General features: G+C 66.4%; 2 protein-coding genes across 2 annotated transcripts; one reads left to right on the top strand and one right to left on the bottom strand.

The window, feature by feature from the left end:
* Window positions 1–761: 761 nt before the first annotated feature.
* On the bottom strand, window positions 762–11,273 carry DCST2 (DC-STAMP domain containing 2). The gene is made up of 15 exons (XM_073323471.2): window positions 10,955–11,273; window positions 10,492–10,662; window positions 10,195–10,296; window positions 9,238–9,432; window positions 8,774–8,839; window positions 7,908–8,121; window positions 5,652–5,809; window positions 5,379–5,543; window positions 4,254–4,421; window positions 3,821–3,921; window positions 3,457–3,587; window positions 2,779–2,906; window positions 2,517–2,610; window positions 1,455–1,622; window positions 762–891 (listed from the first exon to the last, which is right to left on the bottom strand). Exons 1-15 carry the CDS (start codon window positions 11,271–11,273, stop codon window positions 762–764), a joined length of 2,310 nt encoding a protein of 769 aa, XP_073179572.2.
* A 1,282-nt stretch (window positions 11,274–12,555) lies between these two features.
* Window positions 12,556–22,923, top strand: DCST1 (DC-STAMP domain containing 1). Its single transcript, XM_073323470.2, has 16 exons — window positions 12,556–12,592; window positions 12,709–12,831; window positions 13,308–13,382; window positions 13,749–13,877; window positions 15,608–15,747; window positions 16,189–16,366; window positions 16,530–16,673; window positions 17,613–17,734; window positions 18,024–18,181; window positions 18,598–18,697; window positions 19,320–19,415; window positions 19,595–19,721; window positions 20,677–20,793; window positions 21,136–21,278; window positions 21,966–22,079; window positions 22,684–22,923. The coding sequence occupies exons 1-16, from the start codon at window positions 12,556–12,558 to the stop codon at window positions 22,921–22,923; spliced, it is 2,043 nt and encodes a 680-aa protein (XP_073179571.1).
* The last annotated feature ends 489 nt before the right edge of the window (window positions 22,924–23,412 follow it).

The following is a 23,412-nucleotide window of genomic DNA, read 5'->3' as shown; positions in this document are numbered from 1 at the left end:
TTTGCCGGGGGCGGGGCGGGGGGCCTGGCCTGGCTTTAAAGTGCCTTATGGTGAACTTGAAATCTCGGCTACTTGAACTTCTCTAGTGTAAAGAAACCAAACTACGACTCGAATCAGCGGGAGCTGGCCCAGGGTCGGGCCCCGCACGCGCTTTTCGGTTGCTGTTTTTATTTTTTAAACGAAGGCTGCTTGATAATAAACGGAGAAGCAGGGACCCTCGGCGCTCCTGTCTGTGTGTGGCTGGCTGGCTGGTTCGGGGAGCAGGGCCTGGCCCCAGACCCCCGGACCCTGCCTGTGCTGGGGACCCAGGGCTCTTGGGCTGATCCTGCTCCTGGCCCTAGAGCCCAGGCTCTGCAGGGTCAATAGCACCCCCTGTTGGGGCAGGGGAAAAATGGGGGGTTCTAGGGTAACAGCAGCCCCTGGCCACAGAGAGATGGGGGGATGCAGACATTAGGCCCTCTCCTTATAGCCCTGCTGGGGGGCATCTTGCACCCAGAGCCGCCGCCCCCCCTCCTCCCCCGGTGGCAGAGAGTTCAGTGCACAGATCAGCTTGAGCCCCAGGGCACTTTATTAATTGCTGCTCCTCCCGCGCAGTCCCTGGGGACTGGCTCCCAGGCAGGGGGAAGCCCCCTGGTGCCCAGGCCAGAGTCTGTGCAACTCCGAAGCCAGCTGGGCATTGGGGGGCAGGACCATCTGCCCAGTGCCCCCACCTGCCCTGTGCATCTGTCTCCTTGGCACGGGCCAGGCTGCTGGTGCTTCCCTCACTGGCTGGTATCTGGGACTGTCTTCACTTCCTCCAGCTCCCCACGCTCTGGGGGGCTGGGCCCCGGCAGGGCCCCTCCCTCCCCGTCACTGTCCTCAGGCTGGTTCTGGTAGCTGAAGTCCAGGTCGCTGGGGGGCAGAGAGAGGAGGCCCATGAGATCAGTGCTGGCAGATCGGCCTTCAGCACCTGGCCCCTGCACTCCCCTCCCATGCAATCCTGCTGGGCCCCGTGTACCAGCTCTCCCTCCTCCTCCCCTCTCTGCTTCTTCCAGGGGGCCAGGAGCCCTCTCCCCAGGGCCCTTCAGCTCGCCCCCCCGCGGCTGCCAACATTGTCTTTCAGAAATCCGGACTGGGCTGTGTTTGGGTGGCAGCAAGACCCCTGCATGAGGTCACAGGGCCCCCCAGTCGAAATCCCTTCGGCCTTTCGGGCCGGGCTGTAGTCGTGCCAGGGCGGGCGGAGGCCGGAAAAGTGGGTGGAAAGGCAGCCTGGGCTGACGCAGTGTGGGGCAGGCAAGGGCCCTCCCCTATACTCTGGGCTCTGCCCTATGGGCCCTGGCGCCTGGACCTGGCCCCCGTGGGCCTACGCCCCTGCCCCGTTCCCAGCCGCTCACCTGGAGCTGTCGTCAGCTGCTGCCCTGGGGCTGGGAGTGCTGTCTCCGCTCTCCTCCTCCTCCAGCTGGGCCCAGACCCACTCGGCCAGCTCCTGGGGCAGGCGCCGGCAGGACCCCCGGCCTTGCACCCTCTGGCGGATACGCCTTCGCAGCAGCTGGCGCAGTCGGCACCTCTGCTCCTGCTCCTGGCCCCGCAGCGCCCGCAGGGCACCCAGCCACAGCCCCACGGTCTCCTCGTCACTGGAGTCGCTGTGGGGCCCAGGGCAAGGCTGTGGCAGGGGGGCCACCTCCTCCCGCTGGGCTCGCACCCGCCCACAGCCTGGACCCCAGCCCTGGGGGGAGCCTAGCCCAGGGCCCAGCCGGCAACGCCAGCTCCAGCCCCGAGCCGCCTTCCCCCTGCCCCAGCTGGCATGTTGTGTCGGCAGCTATCCAAGTTGGAGCTCTAAACGCCCGGCATCAAACGGCCAATGCCAGCCGGGGGGAGGGCAGAAATAATGCATCGGACCCCCCTCCCCCCACCGTTACATGATTGGCCCCCATGCTCCAGAGATCTGTAAATATAGATGAGCTGGTGGGTTTTGGGGTGTTTTGATTTTTATTTCCCCGCCACCCTGGTGCTGAGAGGGACAATTAGTGTTTCCATGGCTCTCGGATTCATTAAGGTGATTTTGGCCCTGCTTCTCCCCCCCCAGCCCCACCTCTGCTCCTCCAGGGGCTCTTTACCCACTTTCCCAGGCCGGGGGGGGGCACTGCAGTGGGGTCCCCTCTCCCCATTCTATGCTGGATGTTGGTGGGGGGCAGAGGAGCCATCTCATTGGTCACAGGAGCCGGGGGGGTGGGGGGGAAGGGGCACGGCCTGAGATCCTATTTCTTTTGTTCCCCACCCCATGAGAGCGGAGGGGGCGAGAACACGGCCTGCCTCCTCCAGCAGCTGATTGGCTACCCTGCCCAAGGAGGTGGGACGGTGGGGCAGGCAGCCAATGGGAGGGGGGATGTCACCCCTCCCCCGGGGGTTCTCGTGGCATTGCCTGAAGGGCACAAGTCACGCAAGCCATGCCCATGACGCCCCAGCTGATGCCAGCCCCCCTGCCGCGGGCTCTGTGCCCCATGGTGGGCACGAGTGCCCCTCCCGCCCTCACTCACATCTCTTCGTCCACGTCGCCCTGGTAGGCCAGGGGGGCCATGCAGATGGCGCAGACATTGCTGAGCTGCTGGTAGCATGCCCTGCAGTAGATCCCTGGGGAGGGGAGCAGAGCAGGGCAGGGAGGGGTGTCAGACTCCGCTCTGGCTGCCCATGCCCGGGGGGGTGTCACCCACCCCCCGTTCCCCCTCCAGCCCTGCCCTCTGCTGCCCCCTCAGTCCCAGGCTCCCCTCCCCTCGCTGTCGCCTGCGCCCCACTTCCTACCTCTGCAGCCAGGGGTGATGCAGGTGATGAAGTCCTGGCTGGCGGCCCCCCCGCTGATGCGCCCACATCCCATGCAGTACTGCTGGTGAACGCCCATCCTCCGCGCCAGCCAGGCGCACAGGGGCAACCTATGGGCATAGCGCCGGGGAGGGGTCACTCACAGGAGGGGGGATTGCACGGGGGGGGTCACTGGGCATGCACAACAGGGAGTTGCACAGTGGGGGGGTTGCAGGGTGGGGAGTGGGGGTTACCCAGTGTGGGGGTCACTCAACCTGCACAGGAAGGGGGATTGCACTGCGGGGGGGCTGATGAGGTGGTCACAGAGGGGGTTACACAGGGTAGGGGGGACAGGCCCGCGGGATCTCAGACTGGGTCATGCCATCCCTCGCACTAGGGGCTCACAGGCCCCCCCCCCAGGTCTCCATAGCTGCCAGTCAGGGGCCGCGGTGCTGCCAGGCTCCTGGCTCCTTCCCCGGGAGTGAATGGAGCAGGCTGGCCGCCAGGGCCTGGGATGGATCCCATGAGCCCCCGCATGGAAAGACCCAGGGGCCCGGGCAGCACCAGGCCCCTGCAGGTGCCCCAGGGACGGTTCAACCCTGCCCAGGCACCTGGCTCCGAAGCTCCCACTGGCCCCTCGAGACCGTGGGGCTGGCCCCCAGGGGGAGGGGGCTCCTTTACCTGGAGGCGAGGATGAGGAGCAGGTTGGTGTGGCCTTCGTCGGCTGCCCGCTGCCTCGTGGCCCGGAGCAGGGAGCTCGCCAGGCCTGTCCGCCGCGTCAGGAGGCTGTTGTAGAGGAAACATGTCCGCTCCTAGGGCACAAGGGGGTGAGCGCCATGGGGGGAGGGGGCGTGAGCACTGGGGGGGCTGGGCCTGGGATGAGCATAGGGGCAGGGGCTGGGTGCGAGGGGGCGTGTGAGCGGCACGGGGCGGGCGGCTGGGGGGACCATGCCCATTGCTGGCGGGGGTGTGGAGAGATTCCCGGGCTGAGGGCCCAGGGAAGGGCCCAGGCCGACCGTCCCTCTGGCTAACGGGGGGCTCTCACCTGCTCGCGGGAGGGGTAATACGAGGCGCACACGACCCTGCGCAAACGCCCCACGTAGCTGCCGAAGATAGCGATGAAGAAGCACACGCCATACATGAGGCCTGTGAGCAGGAAGGGGTGCCAGTCACAGGTGGGGGGCTGGGCACAGTGGGGGGACAGGGGCTGTTGGGCACAGCAGGGGGGCACAATGTGGGAGGAGGTGCTGGGCACAGTGGGGGGCGTCTGCCAGCCATGCTGATTGGAGGGGGGCTGAGGCTGAGCCCTGTGGGTGCAGCTCTCCCCTGCGGGCTGGTGAGCCGTAGGTTTGGCCACGCGGGGCCTCGCACACGCAGACGGGGCACGCCCAGCACACACGTGCACCTGGCTGTCCCCAGGCCTGCTCAGGCAGCGAGGGGGGGTGCCCGCCCCCGCCCCCGCCCCCCCGGCTGGTCACCGATGAGCAGGTAGGTGCGGTAGTCCGGCTCGGCGGGACGTAGGTGGCACCGGCGGGACAGCACGCTGACGTTGCCACGCTGCAGGGCGTCGAACGACGAGACCAGGTCGCGGTAGATCTCGCCCGTGTAGCCCGTCCCGTTCACACTGACGCTCATCACCACGGGGGCTGTGGGCAGATGGGCCGGGTCAGTGCAGGGCCGGGTGTGGGCAGGGAGTGGCTGGGGGCCCAGCGACTGGCAGGGCCGGGTGTGGGCAGGGAGTGGCTGGGGGCCCAGCGACTGGCAGGGCCGGGAGTGGGCGGAGAGTGGCTGGGGGCCCAGCGGCTGGCGGGGCTGGGTGTGGGCGGGGAGTGGCTGGGGGCCCGGTCTCCGGCAGGGCCCGGTGTGGGCGGGGAGCGGCTGGGGGCCCAGTCTCCGGCAGGGCCCTGTGTGGGCGGGGAGCAGCTGGGGGCCAGAGGCTGGCAGGGCCGGGAGTGGCTGGGGGCCCGGTCCCCGGCAGGGCCTGGTGTGGGCGGGGAGCGGCTGGGGGCCAGAGGCTGGCAGGGCCAGGAGCGGCTGGGGCCCAGAGGCTGGCGGGGCTGGGTGTGGGCGGGGAGCGGCTGGGGCCCAGAGGCTGGCGGGGCTGGGTGTGGGCGGGGAGCGGCTGGGGCCCAGAGGCTGGCGGGGCTGGGTGTGGGCGGGGAGCGGCTGGGGCCCAGAGGCTGGCAGGGCCCTGTGTGGGCGGGGAGCGGCTGGGGGCCAGAGGCTGGCAGGGCCGGGAGTGGCTGGGGGCCCGGTCCCCGGCAGGGCCTGGTGTGGGCGGGGAGCGGCTGGGGGCCAGAGGCTGGCAGGGCCAGGAGCGGCTGGGGCCCAGAGGCTGGCGGGGCTGGGTGTGGGCGGGGAGCGGCTGGGGCCCAGAGGCTGGCGGGGCTGGGTGTGGGCGGGGAGCAGCTGGGGCCCAGAGGCTGGCAGGGCCGGGAGTGGGCGGGGAGTGGCTGGGGGCCCGGTCTCCGGCAGGGCCAGGTTAGTGGTAATGTGCTGCTCCCCAGTGTGCCATCCCTGGGGCACCAGGGGGCTCGGCCGGCCCAAAGAGGGAGCCCCGAAGGGTGGCCGGGGAGGGGCGGGGGCTGGGCCGGGGCACTCACCCCTGGCGACGATCTCGCCGTGCAGCTGGTAGCGGACCAGGTCAAGCAGCCAGAAGACGCCGTAGTCAAGGAGGATGAGGGTGAGGCCGAGGAGCACGTGACGCAGGACGCCGACCAGGGCCAGGCTGTAACCGAAGCGCTCGCGGCGCGACAGGAACGGGGAGCCTGTGCCAGGGGGGAGACGGTGCTCCATTGAGAACGGGTGGGAGCAGCCCCCTCGGCCCAAGGCCCTGCCCTTCTGCTCCCCGCTGGGCCCTGCCCTCAGCCCCTTACCCGGGCAAATGTACTTGGTGCTCTCCCGCGCGGAGAGGGGCAGCACAGTGGGCCTGCCCTGCCGCGCCCGCAGTACGTCCATGGCCAGGAAGCGCTCGGTGATATAGATGTTGTCGAAGTCGTCGTCGTGCAGGTACCGTCTGCGATAGAGTAGGGCCCTGCGGGGACACCAGGCTGAGGGGGTGTGACGAAGTGGGACTGTTCTTAATGTTTCCTCTATGTCTCCCATAGTATTCTTGTCAGCAAGTTAAGGAAGTATGGGCTGGATGAATGCACTATAAGGTGGGTAGAAAGCTGGCTAAATTGTCGGGCTCAACGAGTAGTGATCAATGGCTCCATGTCTAGTTGGCAGCCGGTATCAAGTGGAGTGCCCCAGGGGTCGGTCCTGGGGCCGGTTTTATTCAATATCTTCATAAATGATCTGGAGGATGGTGTGGATTGCACTCTCAGCAAATTTGCGGATGATACTAAACTGGGAGGAGTGGTAGATACGCTGGAGGGGAGGGATAGGATACAGAAAGACCTAGACAAATTGGAGGATTGGGCCAAAAGAAATCTGATGAGGTTCAATAAGGATAAGTGCAGGGTCCTGCACTTAGGACGGAAGAACCCAATGCACAGCTACAGACTAGGGACCGAATGGCTAGGCAGCAGTTCTGCAGAAAAGGACCTAGGGGTGACAGTGGACGAGAAGCTGGATATGAGTCAGCAGTGTGCCCTTGTTGCCAAGAAGGCCAATGGCATTTTGGGATGTATAAGTAGGGGCATAGCGAGCAGATCGAGGGACGTGATCGTTCCCCTCTATTCGACATTGGTGAGGCCTCATCTGGAGTACTGTGTGCAGTTTTGGGCCCCACACTTCAAGAAGGATGTGGATAAATTGGAGAGAGTCCAGCGAAGGGCAACAAAAATGATTAGGGGTCTGGAACACATGAGTTATGAGGAGAGGCTGAGGGAGCTGGGATTGTTTAGCCTGCAGAAGAGAAGAATGAGGGGGGATTTGATAGCTGCTTTCAACTACCTGAAAGGGGGTTCCAAAGAGGATGGCTCTAGACTGTTCTCAATGGTAGCAGATGACAGAACGAGGAGTAATGGTCTCAAGTTGCAGTGGGGGAGGTTTAGATTGGATATTAGGAAAAACTTTTTCACTAAGAGGGTGGTGAAACACTGGAATGCGTTACCTAGGGAGGTGGTAGAATCTCCTTCCTTAGAGGTTTTTAAGGTCAGGCTTGACAAAGCCCTGGCTGGGATGATTTAACTGGGAATTGGTCCTGCTTCGAGCAGGGGGTTGGACTAGATGACCTTCTGGGGTCCCTTCCAACCCTGATATTCTATGATTCTATGATTCTATGAATAGTGTGGGGGTGCCTCAGTTTCCCCTAGGCAGTTCTTAAGTCTCTAGGGGGTGGGGTAAGGGTGTATGATCATTGCAGAGCCCTAGAGGGCAGGTGTGTGCAGGGGTCTGGACACAGACAATGGCCAACACCCTCTTTCCTGGCCACTGATGGCCTGGGCCCTTCCCCCCTGCAAGGTGAGAGCTAAAGGGTTGGAGAACAAAGGAATCCGGTGACCTCCTGGCCCGGGAAAGGAACAAAGCCCAGAGGAGGAGGGGCTGGAGGGAGTTTCAGTTTGGGTCTGGCTGGGACATGGAGTGAAGAGAAGATGTGGTTGTCTGGCTCACTGCCCCCCAAAATGGACCCGGCTGAGGGGTCCTGTTCTCTGCACCTGCAAGCTCTGTGTTAGACCATGTTCCTGTAGTCTAATAAACCTTCTGTTTTACTGTCTGGCTGAGAGTCACGTCTGACTGCGGAGTGGGGGGCAGGACCCTCTGGCTTCCCCAGGACCCCGCCTGGGCGGACTGGCTGTGGGAAGCACGCGGAGGGGCAGAGGAGGCTGAATGCTCCGAGGTCAGACCCAGGAAGGTGGAAGCTGTGTGAGCTGTGTGTCCTGGAGACAGGCTGCTCCCAGAAAGGAGACTGCCCCAGAGTCCTGCCTGGCTTCATGGGGAGCAGTTCCAGAGCATCGCCCAGGGACTCCGTGACAGGGGGGAGCAGCCCCAGGAGTAGGGCAGGGGAGCCAGGACTCCTGGGTTCTCCCCTCTGGCTCTGGGAGGGAAGTGGAGTCTAGTGGTTGGAGCAGGGAGCTGGGAGCCAGGACTCCCCGGTTCTCCCCCCCGCTCTGGGGGCAATGGGGTCTGGTGGCTGGAGCAGGGGCCCCGGGGGCTGTCCCCGGCGGGCTCCCCCAGGAAGCACTCACTGTAGGTAGAGGAAGAGGAGGACGACGGAGGAGATGTGTGTGCAGAGGCTCAGCACCTCACGGGCCGGCTGCAGCCGCAGGCCAATGGCCTCCATGATGTCCAGGGCCACCTGGGCCAGGCTCTTGGTGGAGTTGAGGCTGACGTCGAACTGGTTCACGGCCGAGATGTTGAACTCAAACTCCCTGCGCACGCGGTTCAGCACCCTCAGGACAGCTGGGGGGGCGAGCCGCGGGGTGGGGGGTGAGAGCTGAGGGGGGGCAGAGCCGCAGGGGGGTGAGAACTGGAGGGGCAGAGCTATAGGGAGGTGGGAGAGTAAAGCCGCAGGGTGGTGAGAGATGCGGGGGGGGGGCAGAGCCACAGGGGGGTGAGAACTGGAGGGGCAGAGCTATAGGGAGGTGGGGGAGTAAAGCCGCAGGGGGGCGAGAGGTGGGGGGACAGAGCTATAGGGAGGTGGGGGGGTAAAGCCGCAGGGGGGTGAGAGGTGGGGGGGTAAAGCCACAGGGGGGCGAGAGGTGGGGGGGCAGAGCTGCAGGGGGGCAAGGCCTGGGTGGCAGAGCCATGGGGGGATGTGAATCCCTACAGGGGACTGGAGGGGGAGGAGACCTGGAGGGGGCAGGGGGCTGTGGGTGGGGGAGACCCCAGTGGGCTGGAGGAGGGGGAGACCTGGGGGAAGAGCAGGGGGGCTGGGGCCCAGGGGAAAACGGACACTGGGCAGTGCAATGCTGCTGGCACATGGCTGGGGGGGCTGCCCCTTCCCAGGCCTACACGCCAGCCCTCCCCCAGCACGTGGAGGGCTGAGTCCTGGGGATATGCCCCCCCTCCCCGCCCCACCCCACTCCACCCCACCCAGGCCCCTGGCACTCACGGGCCACGACTTTGCTCCGCAGGAAGGGCCCCACGTACTGGGGGATGACGCAGAAGACCAGGAGCACTGTGGGGAAAGTGGTGGGCTGCATGGGGGGAGCTGTGCCCAGGTGGGCTGGGGGCTTCGGACCTATTGCCTCGGCCAGCCCTACCCAGCAGGCCCCAAGGGGGCCCCACACTCCCTGGTCTAGAGTCACTGGGTCCGGCCTTGGCACCCGGGGCTGCACCCTCGTGGTCCCTTCCAGCCCCACATTGCTGGGATTCTCTGATTGAGCATAGCCCCGCCCCCTGGAGATGTTGGCCCCGCCCCCCTGGAGGGTACTCACTGTTGGCCTGCCCCCTGGAGACACTCATACACCATTGGCCCCACCTCAGCGTACTTACACACCATTAGCCCTCCCCCCAGGGAACTCACCATTGGCCCCACTTGGGGAACTCACCCTTGGCCCTGCCCTGGGAACTCACCATTGGCCAGGCCACAGAGCGGCTTGAAGAGGAGGAGGATGTAGCAGAGGAAGAAGAGGGCGGGGATGACACGCTCACACTCGTCCTTGGCATTGTCGAAGAGTCGCAGGCACTTGGTGTAGGGGGCACCCAGCTCCTGGTTGCACACCTCGCCCATGTGCACCAACCAGTACCACACGTTCCGCAGGGCCCGGGCTGTGGGGATGGCATGACAGGGCATCCTGGGGGGCAGCAGGGCAGGGGTTCGAGGGTGGGCAAGGTGGCGTAGGGCCATGAGTAAGGGGTTGCAAGACAGGGTATGAAGGCAGAATCATGGGGCACAGGGGAGGGGGCATATGGGCAGCACCATGGAGGGCACGGGGCTGTGGGGGGGATTGGGGCATGAGGGCAGGGCCATGGGGCACCATGTGGGGTGCAGGAGATGGGCTTTGCTCCAAGCCACAGCTGGTGCCTACCTCCCCCCGCCCGAGCAAGCACACAGAACGGAAGCAGGAGTGGGGCTGGATGCGGGTTGGCTGGAAGGGGTGGGGGGACAGGTCACGGGACTGGGGTTGGGGGCTGGCTGGGGGTAGCGAATGGGGTCCCAGCCTGGAGGCAGGTATGGAGGAACAAGTTGAGGGTTGCTGTTTGGGGGCTGGCTAGGGTGAGGGGTCAGATAGGCTGAGGGCTGGCAGCGGGGGATTGGGGTTTTGGGTGGCTGAGGGGGTGGGGTCAGACGGGGCAGGGTGGGACAGGAGGGGGGTTATGGCCAGGGGAGGGGGCAGGCAGCAAGCTGAGTTGACCTGGGTGGGACTAGCCAGGGACAGGTGGGGGGCCATGGCCTGGGGGGCTGGCTGGGGGCAGGTGGGGGGCTGGCCGGGGGTGGGTTGAGCAGGCTGCAGGCTGAGCTGACCTGGGCTGGGGGGGCCAGCAGGAGGTAGTCGCTGTTGGTGCCTTGTTCCCCCCCCCCCAACTCACCAACGTGTCGCACAGAGTCCATGACGGAGCGGAAGAACTTGCGGACGCGGTCGCCCACCACCTTGGCCTTCTGGGCGATGGCTTTGATCCTGGTCAGGGCGTCTGGGGGCGGGGACATGGTGAGCACCCCCCCAAGGGCCTCCCGCTGCTCCCCACATGGGGCACCCCATAGCACCCCCCACGGGATGCCCCAATCCCCCTGAAACACCTAGCCCTCCCCCCAGGTTCCACAATGGATCCCTCCCTGGCCCCCCAGCTCCCCACTTGTGACCCCCCGCCCCCCGCTCCCCGTCTCACTGAGCAGCGGCTCCCTGGCTCTCTGCAGCATCTCGGCCGTCTGGTTGAGGGTGAGCTCGGCCCCGCAGGACACGGACTGGGCCGCTCGGGCGAAGTTCCGCAGGATGTTGGCGCAGGGCCCCTGCATGGCCATGCCCAGCGCCACCAGCAGAAGCATGTTCTTCCCCTGCTCTGCAGGGGGCGGCAGGCACCCCACGGCGTCAGTGGGGCAGGCAGGGCAGGGTCTGGGGGGATGCAGGGTGCCCCGGGGGGCAGGCTGGGAGCTGGGCGCTGGGTGTGGGGCGAGCTGCCCCTTCTGCCCACTTCCTGTGGCCGCGCAGGGTCTGCCAGGCAGGGGCACGGCCGGTATGTCGGGCTGGGCCCGGGGACCCCAGGGGGTGTGACGCCGGGTGATCCCGGCTCTGGTTTTGGTCCCTGTGGGATCAGGGGGCTGGGGACCCTGGGGCTGGCGGGGGGCACTTACTGGAGAAGACGTGGGGCAGCATGAGCAGGACGGTGACGCGCACCTTGCTGGAGAAGGCCATGCCCAGCCCCAGGCCGGTGCCCAGGGTGGCGGTGGACACCAGGCAGTACCAGATGCTGTAGCTCTGGGCGAAGAGCACCAGGGCACCGTAGAGGCTGGCCAGGGTCATGCCCAGGACGAAGCCACGCACGCTGCACACCACGCCCCGCACGGGGCTCTCCCCCGCCAGCCCTGGCCCGCCACTGCCCTTCCTGCTCCTGGGACGTGGGCCCTGCCTCGATGTGCCCAGAGCCCTGCGGAGAGCTGAGACAAGCCCCATAGAGCTGGCGCGGGGCAGGAGAATCCTCCGCTTCGCCCCACGGAACGGGGCCCGGGGCTGCAGAGAGACAAGGCATCGCTGGGACCCAGACACCTCCAGACCCCCGGCCCCTCTCCCCACGCCTCCTCCCTGCCCCACCCCGCACCTGCTCGGCTCTCTCCTGCTCCAGGTGCCCGCGGGGCGCCCGGCTCCCAGCATGCCTGGGTGAGCATGGGGCTGGCTCCTGCCTGCTCAGCCCGGGGGGGCGTTGAGCTCGGCTGGGCCGGGGGGCTGTGTGATGCAGAGATCAGCTGGGCCCTGCTGCGGGAGATGCTGGGGCTGGCCCATGCGGCTCTGGGGTGGTAGCACCCAGCTGGCCCTGGCCCGCACCAGCTACTGGGGGACCTTGTTTCTCCTTCTCACCAGCCCAGTCTGCGTTCAAGCCTGGCCTGGGGCCAAGGGGCCGCGGCAGCGGGGACGGGGGCAGCTGTGCAGCGGCGCAGGGACCCGGTGGCCCACTGCCAGAGAGTCGCAGGCACCAGGGCCCCGCCAGGTCCCACTCGGGCAGGGTTTCACGGCGGGCGTCGCGGCCCGTCGCCAGGAGACGGGGCACTGGCGGGCGCAGGGGCCCCAGGCGTCGCGGCCCGTCGCCGGGAGACGGGGCACTGGCGGGCGCAGGGGCCCCAGGCGTCGCTGCCCGTCGCCGGGAGACGGGGCACTGGCGGGCGCAGGGGCCCCAGGCGTCGCGGCCCGTCGCCGGGAGACGGGGCACTGGCGGGCGCAGGGGCCCCAGGCGTCGTTGCCCGTCGTCGGGAGACGGGGCACTGGCGGGCGCAGGGGCCCCAGGCGTCGTTGCCCGTCGCCGGGAGACGGGGCACTGGCGGGCGCAGGGGCCCCAGGCGTCGTTGCCCGTCGCCGGGAGACGGGGCACTGGCGGGCGCAGGGGCCCCAGGCGTCGCTGCCCGTCGCCGGGAGACGGGGCACTGGCGGGCGCAGGGGCCCCAGGCGTCGCTGCCCGTTGCCGGGAGACGGGGCACTGGCGGGCGCAGGGGCCCCAGGCGTCGTTGCCCGTTGCCGGGAGACGGGGCACTGGCGGGCGCAGGGGCCCCAGGCGTCGCTGCCCGTTGCCGGGAGACGGGGCACTGGCGGGCGCAGGGGCCCCAGGCGTTGTTGCCCGTTGCCGGGAGACGGGGCACTGGCGGGCGCAGGGGCCCCAGGCGTCGTTGCCCGTTGCCGGGAGACGGGGCACTGGCGGGCGCAGGGGGTCCTGGAGCCACAGCGAGGGGAGGAGAGCACAGCTGGCATGGGGAGACCGAGGCGGCAGAAACCGCCCAATACAAGTGAGACCCCCCCTCGGGGACCCTGGCCTGGGCCCCAGCCCCTTCAACCCCAGCGCCCTGTTATGCCCCCCGTGGCGCGCTGGGGAGACCTGGTATTACCCCATCTCTCCCCACAGCCCTGAAGCGAGCCGTGGGCCTGCTGCCCTCCAGCTGTGCCCGCTTCCTCTGGAGCCAGCCTGACCAGTTCCGCCTCAGCAAGTTCTTCCTGGGTGCGGGCGTCGGGGGCTTCCTGGCCCTCGGTGAGTCCCTCCCAGCCGGGCCCTGTCGGGGGGCTGGGGAGGCCTTTGGGGGTGTTAGTGCCCAGAACGGCCGGGAGACGGGGGTCCCTGCTGTGGGGGTGAGCGGGTGGGGTGGACACATGTGGGGGGCTGCTTGGGAGCCTGTGATGGGGGCCAGTAATGCCAGGGCATTGGTGGCAACAGGGATGTTGGGGTGTCTGGGGGCACTGGGGTATCGGGGGGATATTGGGGTGGGGGTCACCCCAGTTTAGCCACATCAGCCTCCAACCCCATTTTGTTAAATTGGGGCCATTGCCCTGTGCTGGCCAGGCTGTGGCCTTCCTGCAGCTGGCCTGAGCGCTCCCCGCCCCCCCGCCCCATGGGCATGGTGCAGCTGGGGGGTGGGGGGGGGTGGGGCTGGAGGGAGGGATCTGTGGGCAGGGAAGGGCCCGAGGGGCTCAGGGCAACTCCCACATTCCAGCTTCTTGGCTGTCCAGGCCTCTCCCAGCTCCTCATCTTCCCCATGAGCATCGACGAGGGTCACAAGATAAAGCTGATGTACGGGCTGGCAGGTGGGTGCCCAGGGGGTCGGTGCCCCCTGGTGGGAAGGTGCCCAGGACAGGGGGTGCCCCCTGGTGGGTGGGTGCTCAGGAGAGGGGGTGCCCCCTGGTGGGAGGGTGCTCAGGAGGGGGGTGCCCCCTGGTGGGTGGGTGCCCAGGACAGGGGGTGCCCCCTGGTGGGTGGGTGCTCAGGAGAGGGGGTGCCCCCTGGTGGGAGGGTGCTCAGGACAGGGGGTGCCCCCTGGTGGGAGGGTGCCCATGGAAGGGGAGCAGTGCCTGTGTCCTGTGGGTGGGGGGCGGGTTGGCCTCACCGGTGCTCAGCTGGGCGGCAGGCTGTGGGGAGAAGCCACCAGCTGTCTCAGCCCCCTTCCCCTGCAGGTGTCAGCGCCCTGGGCTGGGGCGTCTCCCCGCACTTCCGCTGTGCCAGCCTCCTGGTCGCCCCCAAGTTCCTGGGCAAGGAGGGGCGACTCTACCTGCTCACCTACGTCCTGGCTGCCGTCTATGACGGTAAGGAGCCGGGGTGAGGCTGGAGAAGGCGGGGCAGTGACCCCTCACCGGGCACCTGGTGTGACCCCTGCTCCCCACAAACATATTCCCTAGAGCAGGGCAGTCACAGCCCAAAGCTGGGGTCTCCTGCACACCAAACCAGCCAGCCAGAGAGGACTTCGGTCTCACCCCACTGGCTAACCACACGTCACACAAGCAAATTCCCTCAGACACCCCAGTGCCCCAGTATCCCCACCAGAGCCCTCGCCATGGGGACAGATGGTGGTGAAAACCAACACCCCAATAAAAGAAAAAGGTTCCCTCGATCCCAAAGGACCAAGCCCCAGACCCTGGTCAACATACAAATCGGATCTTACCCACGAATCACGCTGTTGTCAGTCCTTTACAATCTAAAATCTCTAGGGTTATTCATCAAAAGAAAGAGCGGGAGATGAGGGCTAGAACTGGTTCAGTGGAATCAGTGACACACAGCAATGGCAGAGTTCTTGGTTCAGGCCTGCAGCAGGGATGGAATAAGCTGCAGGTTCAAATCAAGTCTCTGGAGAACATCCCCAGCTGGGACGGGTCCTTCAGTCCTTGGTTCAGAGCTTCCCGTTTGCAGCAAAGTCCCTCCAGAGGCCAGAAGCAGGACTGAAGAGAAGATGGAGGAGCTGCGGCAGCTTTTCAAAGTCTCTTGCCATGCGGCTTCTCTTTCTTTGTCCCAAGGACAAGCTGCCCAGCCCATGGCCTGGAAAACCCCAGAGTCCTGTCCATAGGCAGGGCCCTGCCCACCTGGCTGAGTCCCCAGGCATGTCTGCCTTCCCTCAATGGGTCACTTGTATCGCTGATGGTCCTTAATGGGCCATCCAGCAGGCCAGGCAGAGCTGACCCCAACCTGTCTGGGGCAGCAGGGAGGGGGGAGTGTTGACCTGGGAATGTGGCAGGGGAGTTTCAATGGGAGACCTGAGAGCCTGTAACCCGAGCCGGGAGGAGGAGGGAGAGGTGACACCTCTGCCCGGGAATGTGGACAGAGGCTGCAGGAGGGAGCCTGCTGGGGGGGTTTAGTTTTCAGTTCGGGGCTGGGTGGAGGAACGCAGGGAACCCCAGGGCTGGGGTCTAAGCTCCCTGCTGCCCCAGAAGGACTTGACTGAGGGGTCCTGGTTGTACCCACAAGCTCTGTTTTGGACTGTGTTCCTGTGGTCCAATAAACCTCCCGTGTTACTGGCTGGCTGAGAGTCTCAGTGAATCCCAGGAAGAGGGGTGCAGGGCCCGGACTCCCCCACACTCCGTGACAGGTGTCCCCCAGAAGCCTAGCACAAGTTTGAACTACAGACAGTACAGAGCCAATACTGATCACTTTAAATATAAAAATGGTACGTACGTGCACCCAGACAGCATAACCCTAACCAGCCAACCATAACCGTGTCTTAGACACCTTATTTGACCCCCTTTATACAAGATTTGATGCCACTATAGGACCTTGGTTGCAACAATGATCTATATGGTCCCAGTTTGTGTCAATAACATCACCCCGCCCTCCACTGCACCCTCACCTGGGTACCTGGGGGTGACCCCCACTCCCCACTGCGCCCTCACTCAGGGTATGGTGAGGGGGGTTGCATTTCTCACCCCATCTCAGCAGGGGGCTGCCAGGTGGTTCTGGTGCAGGGTGGGGGCTGCCAGGTGGTTCTGGCTACGGGCCTTGCCCTGGCGTGGGGAGGCTGTGACCTGGCCGCACGGCCCATCCCCAGGCCCCATCGCCAACATGTGGCACAACCTGGACGAGGTGATCCACTCCGTGGGCTGCACCGTGGAGCTGCAGATCAACCACAGCCGGCAGATCTGGAGGGTGTCCACGGCCCCCCTGCGTGCCATGCTGCGAGACTTGGTGGTGAGGAGCAGGGAGCACGGGCGGGAGCCCGGCCGGGACGGGCAATGAGGAGCTGGGGCCAGGGAGGGCACAGGGCAGCCTGGCTGGGGTGTGTGTGCAGTGGAGGGAGTGTGGGGGGTCGGGGGGTTGGCCTGGAGCACTGGGGAGCCTGGCTAGGTAGGACACAGAGACACCAGGGAGCCTGGCTGGGGGAGGGGCGCAGGGACACTGGGGAGCCCGGCTTGGGGGGAGGGCACAGAGCACTGGGGAGCCCGGCCAGGGGGTGCTGAGCACTGGGGAGCCCAGCTGGGCGGGCAGAGGAGCTGGGCGGTTGGGGATGGGCACTGGAGTAAGGGCTGCACATGGTGGTGGAGCCTGGGGGTCCCCCACTCAGCCCAGGGCAGGGTTCCGCCCCCCCATGGGCAGACCTGCCCCCCCCCATGAGCACCTTTTCCCCAGCAGAAGGGCGGGCGGACCCTCAATGCGGAGACCCGGAACATCTGGCAGGCTTTTGCGGGGCTGAACAAGCAGGTGGCCAGTGAGGCGGGGTACGGCGTGAGGCGCCCGCGCCGGGCACAGGGGCACCGCGCCCCCAGCACACAGCAGATGTACGAGCAGAAAACCAAACTGCGCTGCAAATGTGAGTGTGCCCAGGCTGGGTGGGGCGGGGGGCCCAGTGCCAGGCGGCCAAGGCAGGGCCAGGCTGCACCAGGCAGGGCTGCGGCTCCGCTCTCTGGGTGCAGCTGAGCCGGGGGCTGCGCTGGGCCGTGGCGAGACGCCCCAGTGACCTGCTCCCTCCCCAGACGTAGTTGACGAGGCCATCAGGCGCTGCCAGGCCTGGTTCGATGCCAAGCACAAGGCCTGCCAGCGGAGCATCACTGTGCCCCTCATCAGCCACCTGCTCTGCCTACCCATGAAGTTCAAGTTCCTCTGCCACGTGGTGCAGGGTGAGTCTCCAGGGAGCCCCTGTGCTGGGGGCAGCTTTGGGGGAGAGGAGGTGGCCAGAGGGTGACCCCATGGTGGAGGAGCTGGGAGCCCCAGGCTGAGGAGAGCAGGGCTGCTGTGTGCCCAGGTCCAGGGACGTAGGGGGTGCGGCGGGGAGGGTGAGACCCCTTCATTCCATTGCTCCCCCCATGCTGGGGTCCTCTCCCATGCGGGGCCCTGGTGCTGCCAGACCCCGGCAGAGCATCCAACTCAGAGACCAGAAGAGCCAGGAAGCCCCCCCACCGCCTTTAGCAGCCCTGAGCACCCCGGGTGGGAGGGACAGGTGGGGCTGTGTGTGACGAAGCAGGACTGTTCTTAATGTTTCCTCTGAATAGTGTGGGGGTGCCTCAGTTTCCCCTAGGCAGTTCTTAAGTATCTAGGGGGTGGGGTAAGGTGTATGATCATTGCAGAGCCCTAGAGGGCAGGTGTGTGCAGGGGTCTGGACACAGAGAATGGCCGACACCCTGTTTCCTCGCAACTGATGGCCTGGGCCCTTCCCTCACTGCCCCCCCCCCCCCGCAAGGTGAGAGCTAAAGGGTTGGAGAACAAAGGGATCCGGTGACCTCCTGGCTTGGGAAAGGGACAAAGCCCAGAGGAGGAGGGGCTGGAGAGGGTTTCAGTTTGGGGCTGGCTGGCCTCCCCCTCCAGCACCAAATGCCTCTGGCCATTCCCTGTGTCCAGACCCCTGCACACACCTGCCCTCTAGGGCTCTGCAAGGATCATACACCCTTACCCCACCCCCTAGATACTTAAGAACTGCCTAGGGGAAACTGAGGCACCCCCACACTATGCAGAGGAAACATTAAGAACAGTCCCGCTTCATCACACTGCGGCAGGATGGGGGCAAGTGGGGCGCTCCCCACTCCATGCAGATCACTTCACACACACCCCCCCCCCTGCAGTGATGTACCCATGGTGCAGGGACAAGATCCCCGTGGAGGGGAACTTCGGCCAGACCTATGACAAGGTGAACAGCTCCGTGGTCGGCATCAGCCAGGACTTCAGCGCCCAGCTGGTCGTCAAGGTGTGAATGCCCCTCCCCCACCCTAGGGTGTGATCCCCGGCCCTCCCCCCAAGATGTGACCCCCCCACTACCTCCCTCACCACTCTAGGCAGAACGAGTGCCCCCCCTGAGGTGTAACATCTTCCCCACCTCCCGGGTTTGAGCCCGACCTTTCTCCCCAGCCAGGCCCCGATGGAGCGTAGCACCCCCCTTACAGAGTGCCCCCGGAGGTGAACTGCCCAGCCCCCACGCCTGCTGAGGCCCTGGGGAGGGCTGCACCCCCTCCACTGACAGGCTCTCTGCCCCCCAGCATGAGCCCCAGGACACACTGGTGGGCGCAAACGTGTCCCGGGAGCGGCTCACCGAGGAGGTGACCTCGCACGTGCGTCAGCAGAGCGCCCGGCTGAGCCAGACCATCTCCGTGCTGCGCTTGCTGCTCTCCTGCACCTTCCTCTTCATCTTCATCGCGTGAGCTCGGCCACCCGGCCCGGGGAGCATGGGACGGGCCCCGAGCCCCCACTCCCACATGCCCTGGGGGGTGTTATGGGAGGCAGGTTGGCCTAGCAGGTAGAGTGCGGCCTGGGACTCTGGAGACTGGGCTTCTAGTCCCACCTTGGCCACTGGGTGACCTGGGGCAAGTCCTGTCCCGACTCCGTGCCTCAGTTTCCCCGTGTGTAAAACAGAGACTGGGATCCTGCCCTTATAAAGCCCGTTGCGAGCTGTGGATGAGCTGTGTGAGCCCTGGGGCTTGTGTGGACTCTGGGACCAGGCCTCCCCTGGCAGCAAGGGGCTTTGTGCCCCATGTGCCTGTCTGTCAGTGCCCAGCATGGGGGGGTGGGGCTCAGTGGGGCCCCAGGTCTCAGCTCCCCCCACTCGTCTCCCAGCGCTTTCTCCTACACAAACCACTACAACCACGACATCCGCTTCGACAACCTCTACGTCACCACCTACTTCCGCCAGCTTGATGCCCGGCGCTGGAAGCAGGTGAGGGCACCTGGCCGGCTTGGGGAGGGCACGGGGAGCCGTGGGCTGGGGATCGGTGGACTCGGGGATAGGGTCCCAGGCAGAGAGTCCACAAATTGTCCTGCACTCTGGCTATTCCAGGTGAATGCCCCTGGCCAGGAGATGGAGTGAGGGCCCATAGGAGGGGCGGGCCCTGGGTGCCCTCAGGAAGGGTGGGGGGACAGCCCTCAGGAGAGGCAGGCCCTGGGTGCCCCCAGGAGGGGTGGGGTGAGGGCCCCTGGGAGGGGCAGGCCCTGGATGCCCCCAGGAGGGGTGGGGTGAGGGCCCCCCCAGGAGGGGGGGGTGAGGGCCCCTGGGAGGGGCAGGCCCTGGGTGCCCCCAGGAGGGGGGGTGAGGGCCCCTGGGAGGGGCAGGCCCTGGGTGCCCCCAGGAGGAGGGGGGTGAGGGCCCCTGGGAGGGGCAGGCCCTGGGTGCCCCCAGGAGGAGGGGGGTGAGGGCCCCTGGGAGGGGCAGGCCCTGGGTGCCCCCAGGAGGTGGGGTGAGGGCCCCTGGGAGGGGCAGGCCCTGGGTGCCCCCAGGAGGGGGGGGTGAGGGCCCCTGGGAGGGGCAGGCCCTGGGTGCCAGCCCCGCTTTGTCTCTCCAGAAGAAGCGCACGTTGCTGCCCCTGTGCCGGGCCGAGGTCTCCGGCGTGATCTTCCCATGCAGGCTGGCCGTGCAGCCGCCCGAGCTGAAGAGCCTGGTGAGTGGGGGCCGGGGGCCCACGCTGGCACAGGGTGTTCCTGGCTGCCTGGCAGCATGACTCCCGTGGGGCTGGCGCTGAGCGAGCATCGCGCGGCGTGCTTTGGGGGAGCACTGGGCTGGGATTGCAGGACGTTTGGCGGGCCTGGGGGAGGCTGTAACGCACCCGCACCCCCCCAGATGCTGGAGCTGCTGGAGTGCATCCCCCCACTGCTCTTCCTGCTGCTGGCCTGGGGCCTGGACCACGTGCTCTACACCATGTTCAGCGTCATCCGGCACCATTCCTTTGTGCAGTATTCCTTCCGCAGTGAGTGCCTGGCACAGGCAGCTGACCCCCGGCACCCCAGCCCCAGGGCACCGTCCCCAGAGGGGGCCGTGCCCCCAGACCCATGGTACCATCTCTGGATGGTGGCCTCCCTTCAGCAGCGGCAAGTGCCTTTCACAACTTCTGGCTGGGGGTGTCCCGGAGTCCCCGGGCGATGCTCTGGACCTGCTCCCTACGAAGCCAGGCAGGACTCTGGGGAAGTCTCCTTTCTGGGAGCAGCCTGTCTGCAGGACACACAGCTCCCCCGGCTCCACCTTCCTGGGTCTGACCTCGGAGCATTCAGCCTCCTCTGCCCCTCCGTGCACTTCCCACAGCGAGTCCACTCAGGCGGGGTCCTGGGGAAGCCAGAGGGTCCTGCCCCCCAACTCCGCAGTCAGACGTGACTCTCAGCCAGCCAGTAACACAGAGGTTTATTAGATGACAGGAACATGGTCTAACACAGACCTTGTAGGTGCAGAGACCAGGACCCCTCAGTCAGGTCTATCTTTGGGGGTAGGGAGCCCAGGCCCCGGTTCTGGGCCTCCGTCCATTTCCCCAGCTGGCTCTAAACTGAAAGTCCCTCCAGCCCCTCCTCTGGCCTTTGTCTCTCTCCCGGGGAAGGAGGCCACCTGACCTCAGTGGCCAGGAGACCGGGTGTCGGCCATTCTCTGTGCAGACACCATCACACTGGCCCTCTAGGGCTCGGCAACAGTCACACCCCCTGATCCCACCACCTAGAGACTTAAGAACTGCATAGGGGAAACTGAGGCACCCACACAGTATTTGGAGAAAAGATTAAGAAGAGTCCCACTTCATCACAGGGGGCACCCGCACTCCAGCCCCACAGGCAGGGCTCGTCAACTCCCCTCCCTGCCTTCCCTAGGCCCCTGCAGACCCCCACCTGCGTGTGTCCCCCAGGTTCCTTCTCTTCACGACCCCATCTCTCCACCTGCTGCAGGCAGCCACCACCTGGAGGTGCGGGTCGGGGGCCACTCTCTGCTGGCCCGGCTTCTCCGAAGCACCATTGGAGCCTTGAACACGTCCTCCGAGATGGCGCTGGAGTCGACTAACCTGGGTGAGGGGGGAGATGGACGCCCCTCCCCCACACGGAGGGTGCCCTCCCCCAGACGTGGGGATCCTGCGGGTGCAGGCTCCCGCGGCCTGGCCCATCTCTGCCCAGCTGCGGGGCTACTGCCCAGGCCAAGCCCAGCTGCTGTCCACGGCCTTGGGCATCTGTGCCCTGCTCCCCCTCCCCTCAGGGAATTCACTGGGGGCCTCCCGAGTGAGACCCCAGGGCAGTGCCCCCTCCCCTTCTCAGAGCTCTGGCTGCTCCGGGGTGGGGGCGGGGAATGGGACGAGGGGAACATGGAGCCGAGGCCTCACCCTGCCTGTCTGTCCGTCCGACCCCCCCCTGCAGCCTGCCTTCCGCAGCCCCAGGCCATGACACAGAGCGACTACCTGGCCAGCTGCCTGCCCCTGGGGGCCCTGGTGCTGCTGTGCCTGGGGCAGGTGTATGCCTACCGTCTGCGTCGCATCATTGCTGCCTTCTATTTCCCCAAGGTGAGGCCCCTGCCTCCCACGGCCCCCTCCCCTGCCCCCGAGACCCCCCCACTGACCCCACCCCCTGCCCCGAGAGCCCCCCACTGACCTCTCCCCCCCATGACTCCTCCCTCCCCTCTATCCCCAACACCCCCCTATGTTTCTATTTCCCCAAGGTGAGGCCCCTGCCTCCCACGGCCCCCTCCCCTGCCCCCGAGACCCCCCCACTGACCCCCCTCCCCTGCCCCGAGAGCCCCCCACTGACCTCTCCCCCCCATGACTCCTCCCTCCCCTCTATCCCCAACACCCCCCTATGTTTCTATTTCCCCAAGGTGAGGCCCCTGCCTCCCACGGCCCCCTCCCCTGCCCCCGAGACCCCCCCACTGACCCCACCCCCTGCCCCGAGAGCCCCCCATTGACCTCTTCCCCCCATGACTCCTCCCTCCCCTCTATCTCCAACACCCCCCTATGTTTCTCCTCTTCCTCCATCTCTCCTCTGGTCCCTCCACACCCCCCTCCTTCCTGTCTCTGTTAATCGGGCCCAGGTGGGTTCCAGCCAGGGCCCCCTGCCTGGGCTGGGGGCTCAGACCCCACTCTCCCCAGACTCCTGGGGGGCAGGGTCACCCCCAGATCCCAGGGGAGTGGAGCTGGGGGGGGGGGCTCTGTCGCCCTGCCCCCGCTGCCCCTCAGGCTCTGCCCTCCGGCCAGCGGGAGAAGAAGCGGGTTCTCTTCCTGTACAACGAGCTGCTACACAAACGCCAGGCCTTTGTCCGGCTGCAGGGGAGACGCATCGCCCGGCATGCCCGGCGGCACCAGGCTTTTGTGAGTGCAGGCGTCGGGCTGGGCAGGGCACGGGGATGACGAGGGACAGGGATGGCCCTGCAGTCCCCACATATGCACACACCTCTGCCTGCCCCGCAGCTCGCCAACGGCCTTGCACGCCCAGGGCAACACGCCCCTCTGTGCGCCTGTGGAGAGAGCAGCCACACTCAGCCTGATGGGCCCGCCCCTTTGCACACTTGTGCACATACTCGCACATGCTTGGGGGAGCCATTGCACACACCCTCTGCACACCTGTGCACACGCTCGCCTGCCTGTGGGGGATGTTCCACGCCCGTTGCCACAGGTGGATGGCCACCCCGCCCCCCACAGCCCTCCCCAGCTCACGGTACTCCTGCTTCTCCCCCACGCTGTCTGCCGTCGCGGATTCCAGGCCAGGGCTTCCCCTGCTCACAGCAGCTGGGGCCCACGTCACATCACGGGGGCTGGCTCCCACTCTGACCCACAGCCGGGACAAGATCCCGGGCTGGGCTGTGGGGAGGATGCCAAGCAAAAGCCCCAGGGAACCTGCCTGTCACGGAGTCCCTGGGGAGAAGGACCCGCTGCCCACCCCCACTTAGAGCCCCTGGCCTTGTCCCTTCTGCAGGAGAAGCCCCTGCTGGAGCGTTTCTACCTCTGGTGGCCACGTCTGCGCCGCTCTCTGCCCCGGTACTGTGTGCTGTGCGGCTCGCCTGCCTCCCCGCAGTGCCCCACGCCCACCTGCGGCACCACATACTGCCAGTCCTGCTGGAGGGACATGGGGCAGATCTGCTTCGCCTGCACCCCTGGCCGCACGCCCCTGCCTGGAGACAGCAGCAGCGAGGAGCAGATGACATACGCGGACTGAGGCGTGGGGGGGCCAGTGGGAGGTTCCTCCCCAGGACGGGGCTCCTGGCTCATTAAACAGACGCTGCTCTTGGCCTTGGCGGCTGCCCCTGTGCTGCTGAAACCGTCTCTGTCTCATGTCCCCCTCGAGCAGCTGGTGCACAGACAGGATAACAGCCTGCTACTCCTGCCAGCTGAGGGAGTTAGTCCTTTAGCTCCAGGGGAGGAGGCCTGTGCTAGTGTCCCGGGTTCAAACCCTGCTGGCAGCCTGTGGTCAGGGCAGTCCCCGGGAGCTGGTGTTTGCAGTGCAGGGGCTGATCCTCAACTCTCCCCTTCCAGCTTTGGTGTCCCGGCCCATTGCCCCACCCCTCAATGCCCATGACCCAGCGAGAGCAGCTGGGAGCCAGCACCACTGAGGCCAGAGTTCTGTATGACTCAGCTCCAGGACATGTGGACCCAACTCCTCATTCAAAGGCTGCCCCCCCCCCCAAGCGACCCCCTGGCTCCCAAC

This window comes from Lepidochelys kempii, chromosome 24 (genome assembly GCF_965140285.1).
Source record: "Lepidochelys kempii isolate rLepKem1 chromosome 24, rLepKem1.hap1, whole genome shotgun sequence".
Taxonomy (NCBI): Eukaryota; Metazoa; Chordata; order Testudines; family Cheloniidae; genus Lepidochelys; species Lepidochelys kempii.
The sequence above is the reverse complement of the archived record's forward strand: the minus strand, read 5'-3'. Positions and strand labels throughout refer to the sequence as shown.

What these genes read in the sequence shown, in the direction of transcription:
- DCST2 (XM_073323471.2), bottom strand. Translation starts at nt 11,273, where the DNA reads ATGGGGCTTGTCTCAGCTCTCCGCAGGGCTCTGGGCACATCGAGGCAG. An exon ending in GCTGCCCCACGTCTTCTCCA is followed by an intron (nt 10,663 to 10,954) that starts GTAAGTGCCCCC and finishes CGCCCCCTGCAG; the next exon opens with AGCAGGGGAAGAACATGCTT. An exon ending in CTGCCCCAGGAGCTGGCCGA is followed by an intron (nt 892 to 1,454) that starts GTGGGTCTGGGC and finishes TCTGCCCCCCAG; the next exon opens with CGACCTGGACTTCAGCTACC.
- DCST1 (XM_073323470.2), top strand. Translation starts at nt 12,556, where the DNA reads ATGGGGAGACCGAGGCGGCAGAAACCGCCCAATACAA. An exon ending in GCAGAAACCGCCCAATACAA is followed by an intron (nt 12,593 to 12,708) that starts GTGAGACCCCCC and finishes CTCTCCCCACAG; the next exon opens with CCCTGAAGCGAGCCGTGGGC. An exon ending in ATGCCCGGCGCTGGAAGCAG is followed by an intron (nt 18,698 to 19,319) that starts GTGAGGGCACCT and finishes TTGTCTCTCCAG; the next exon opens with AAGAAGCGCACGTTGCTGCC.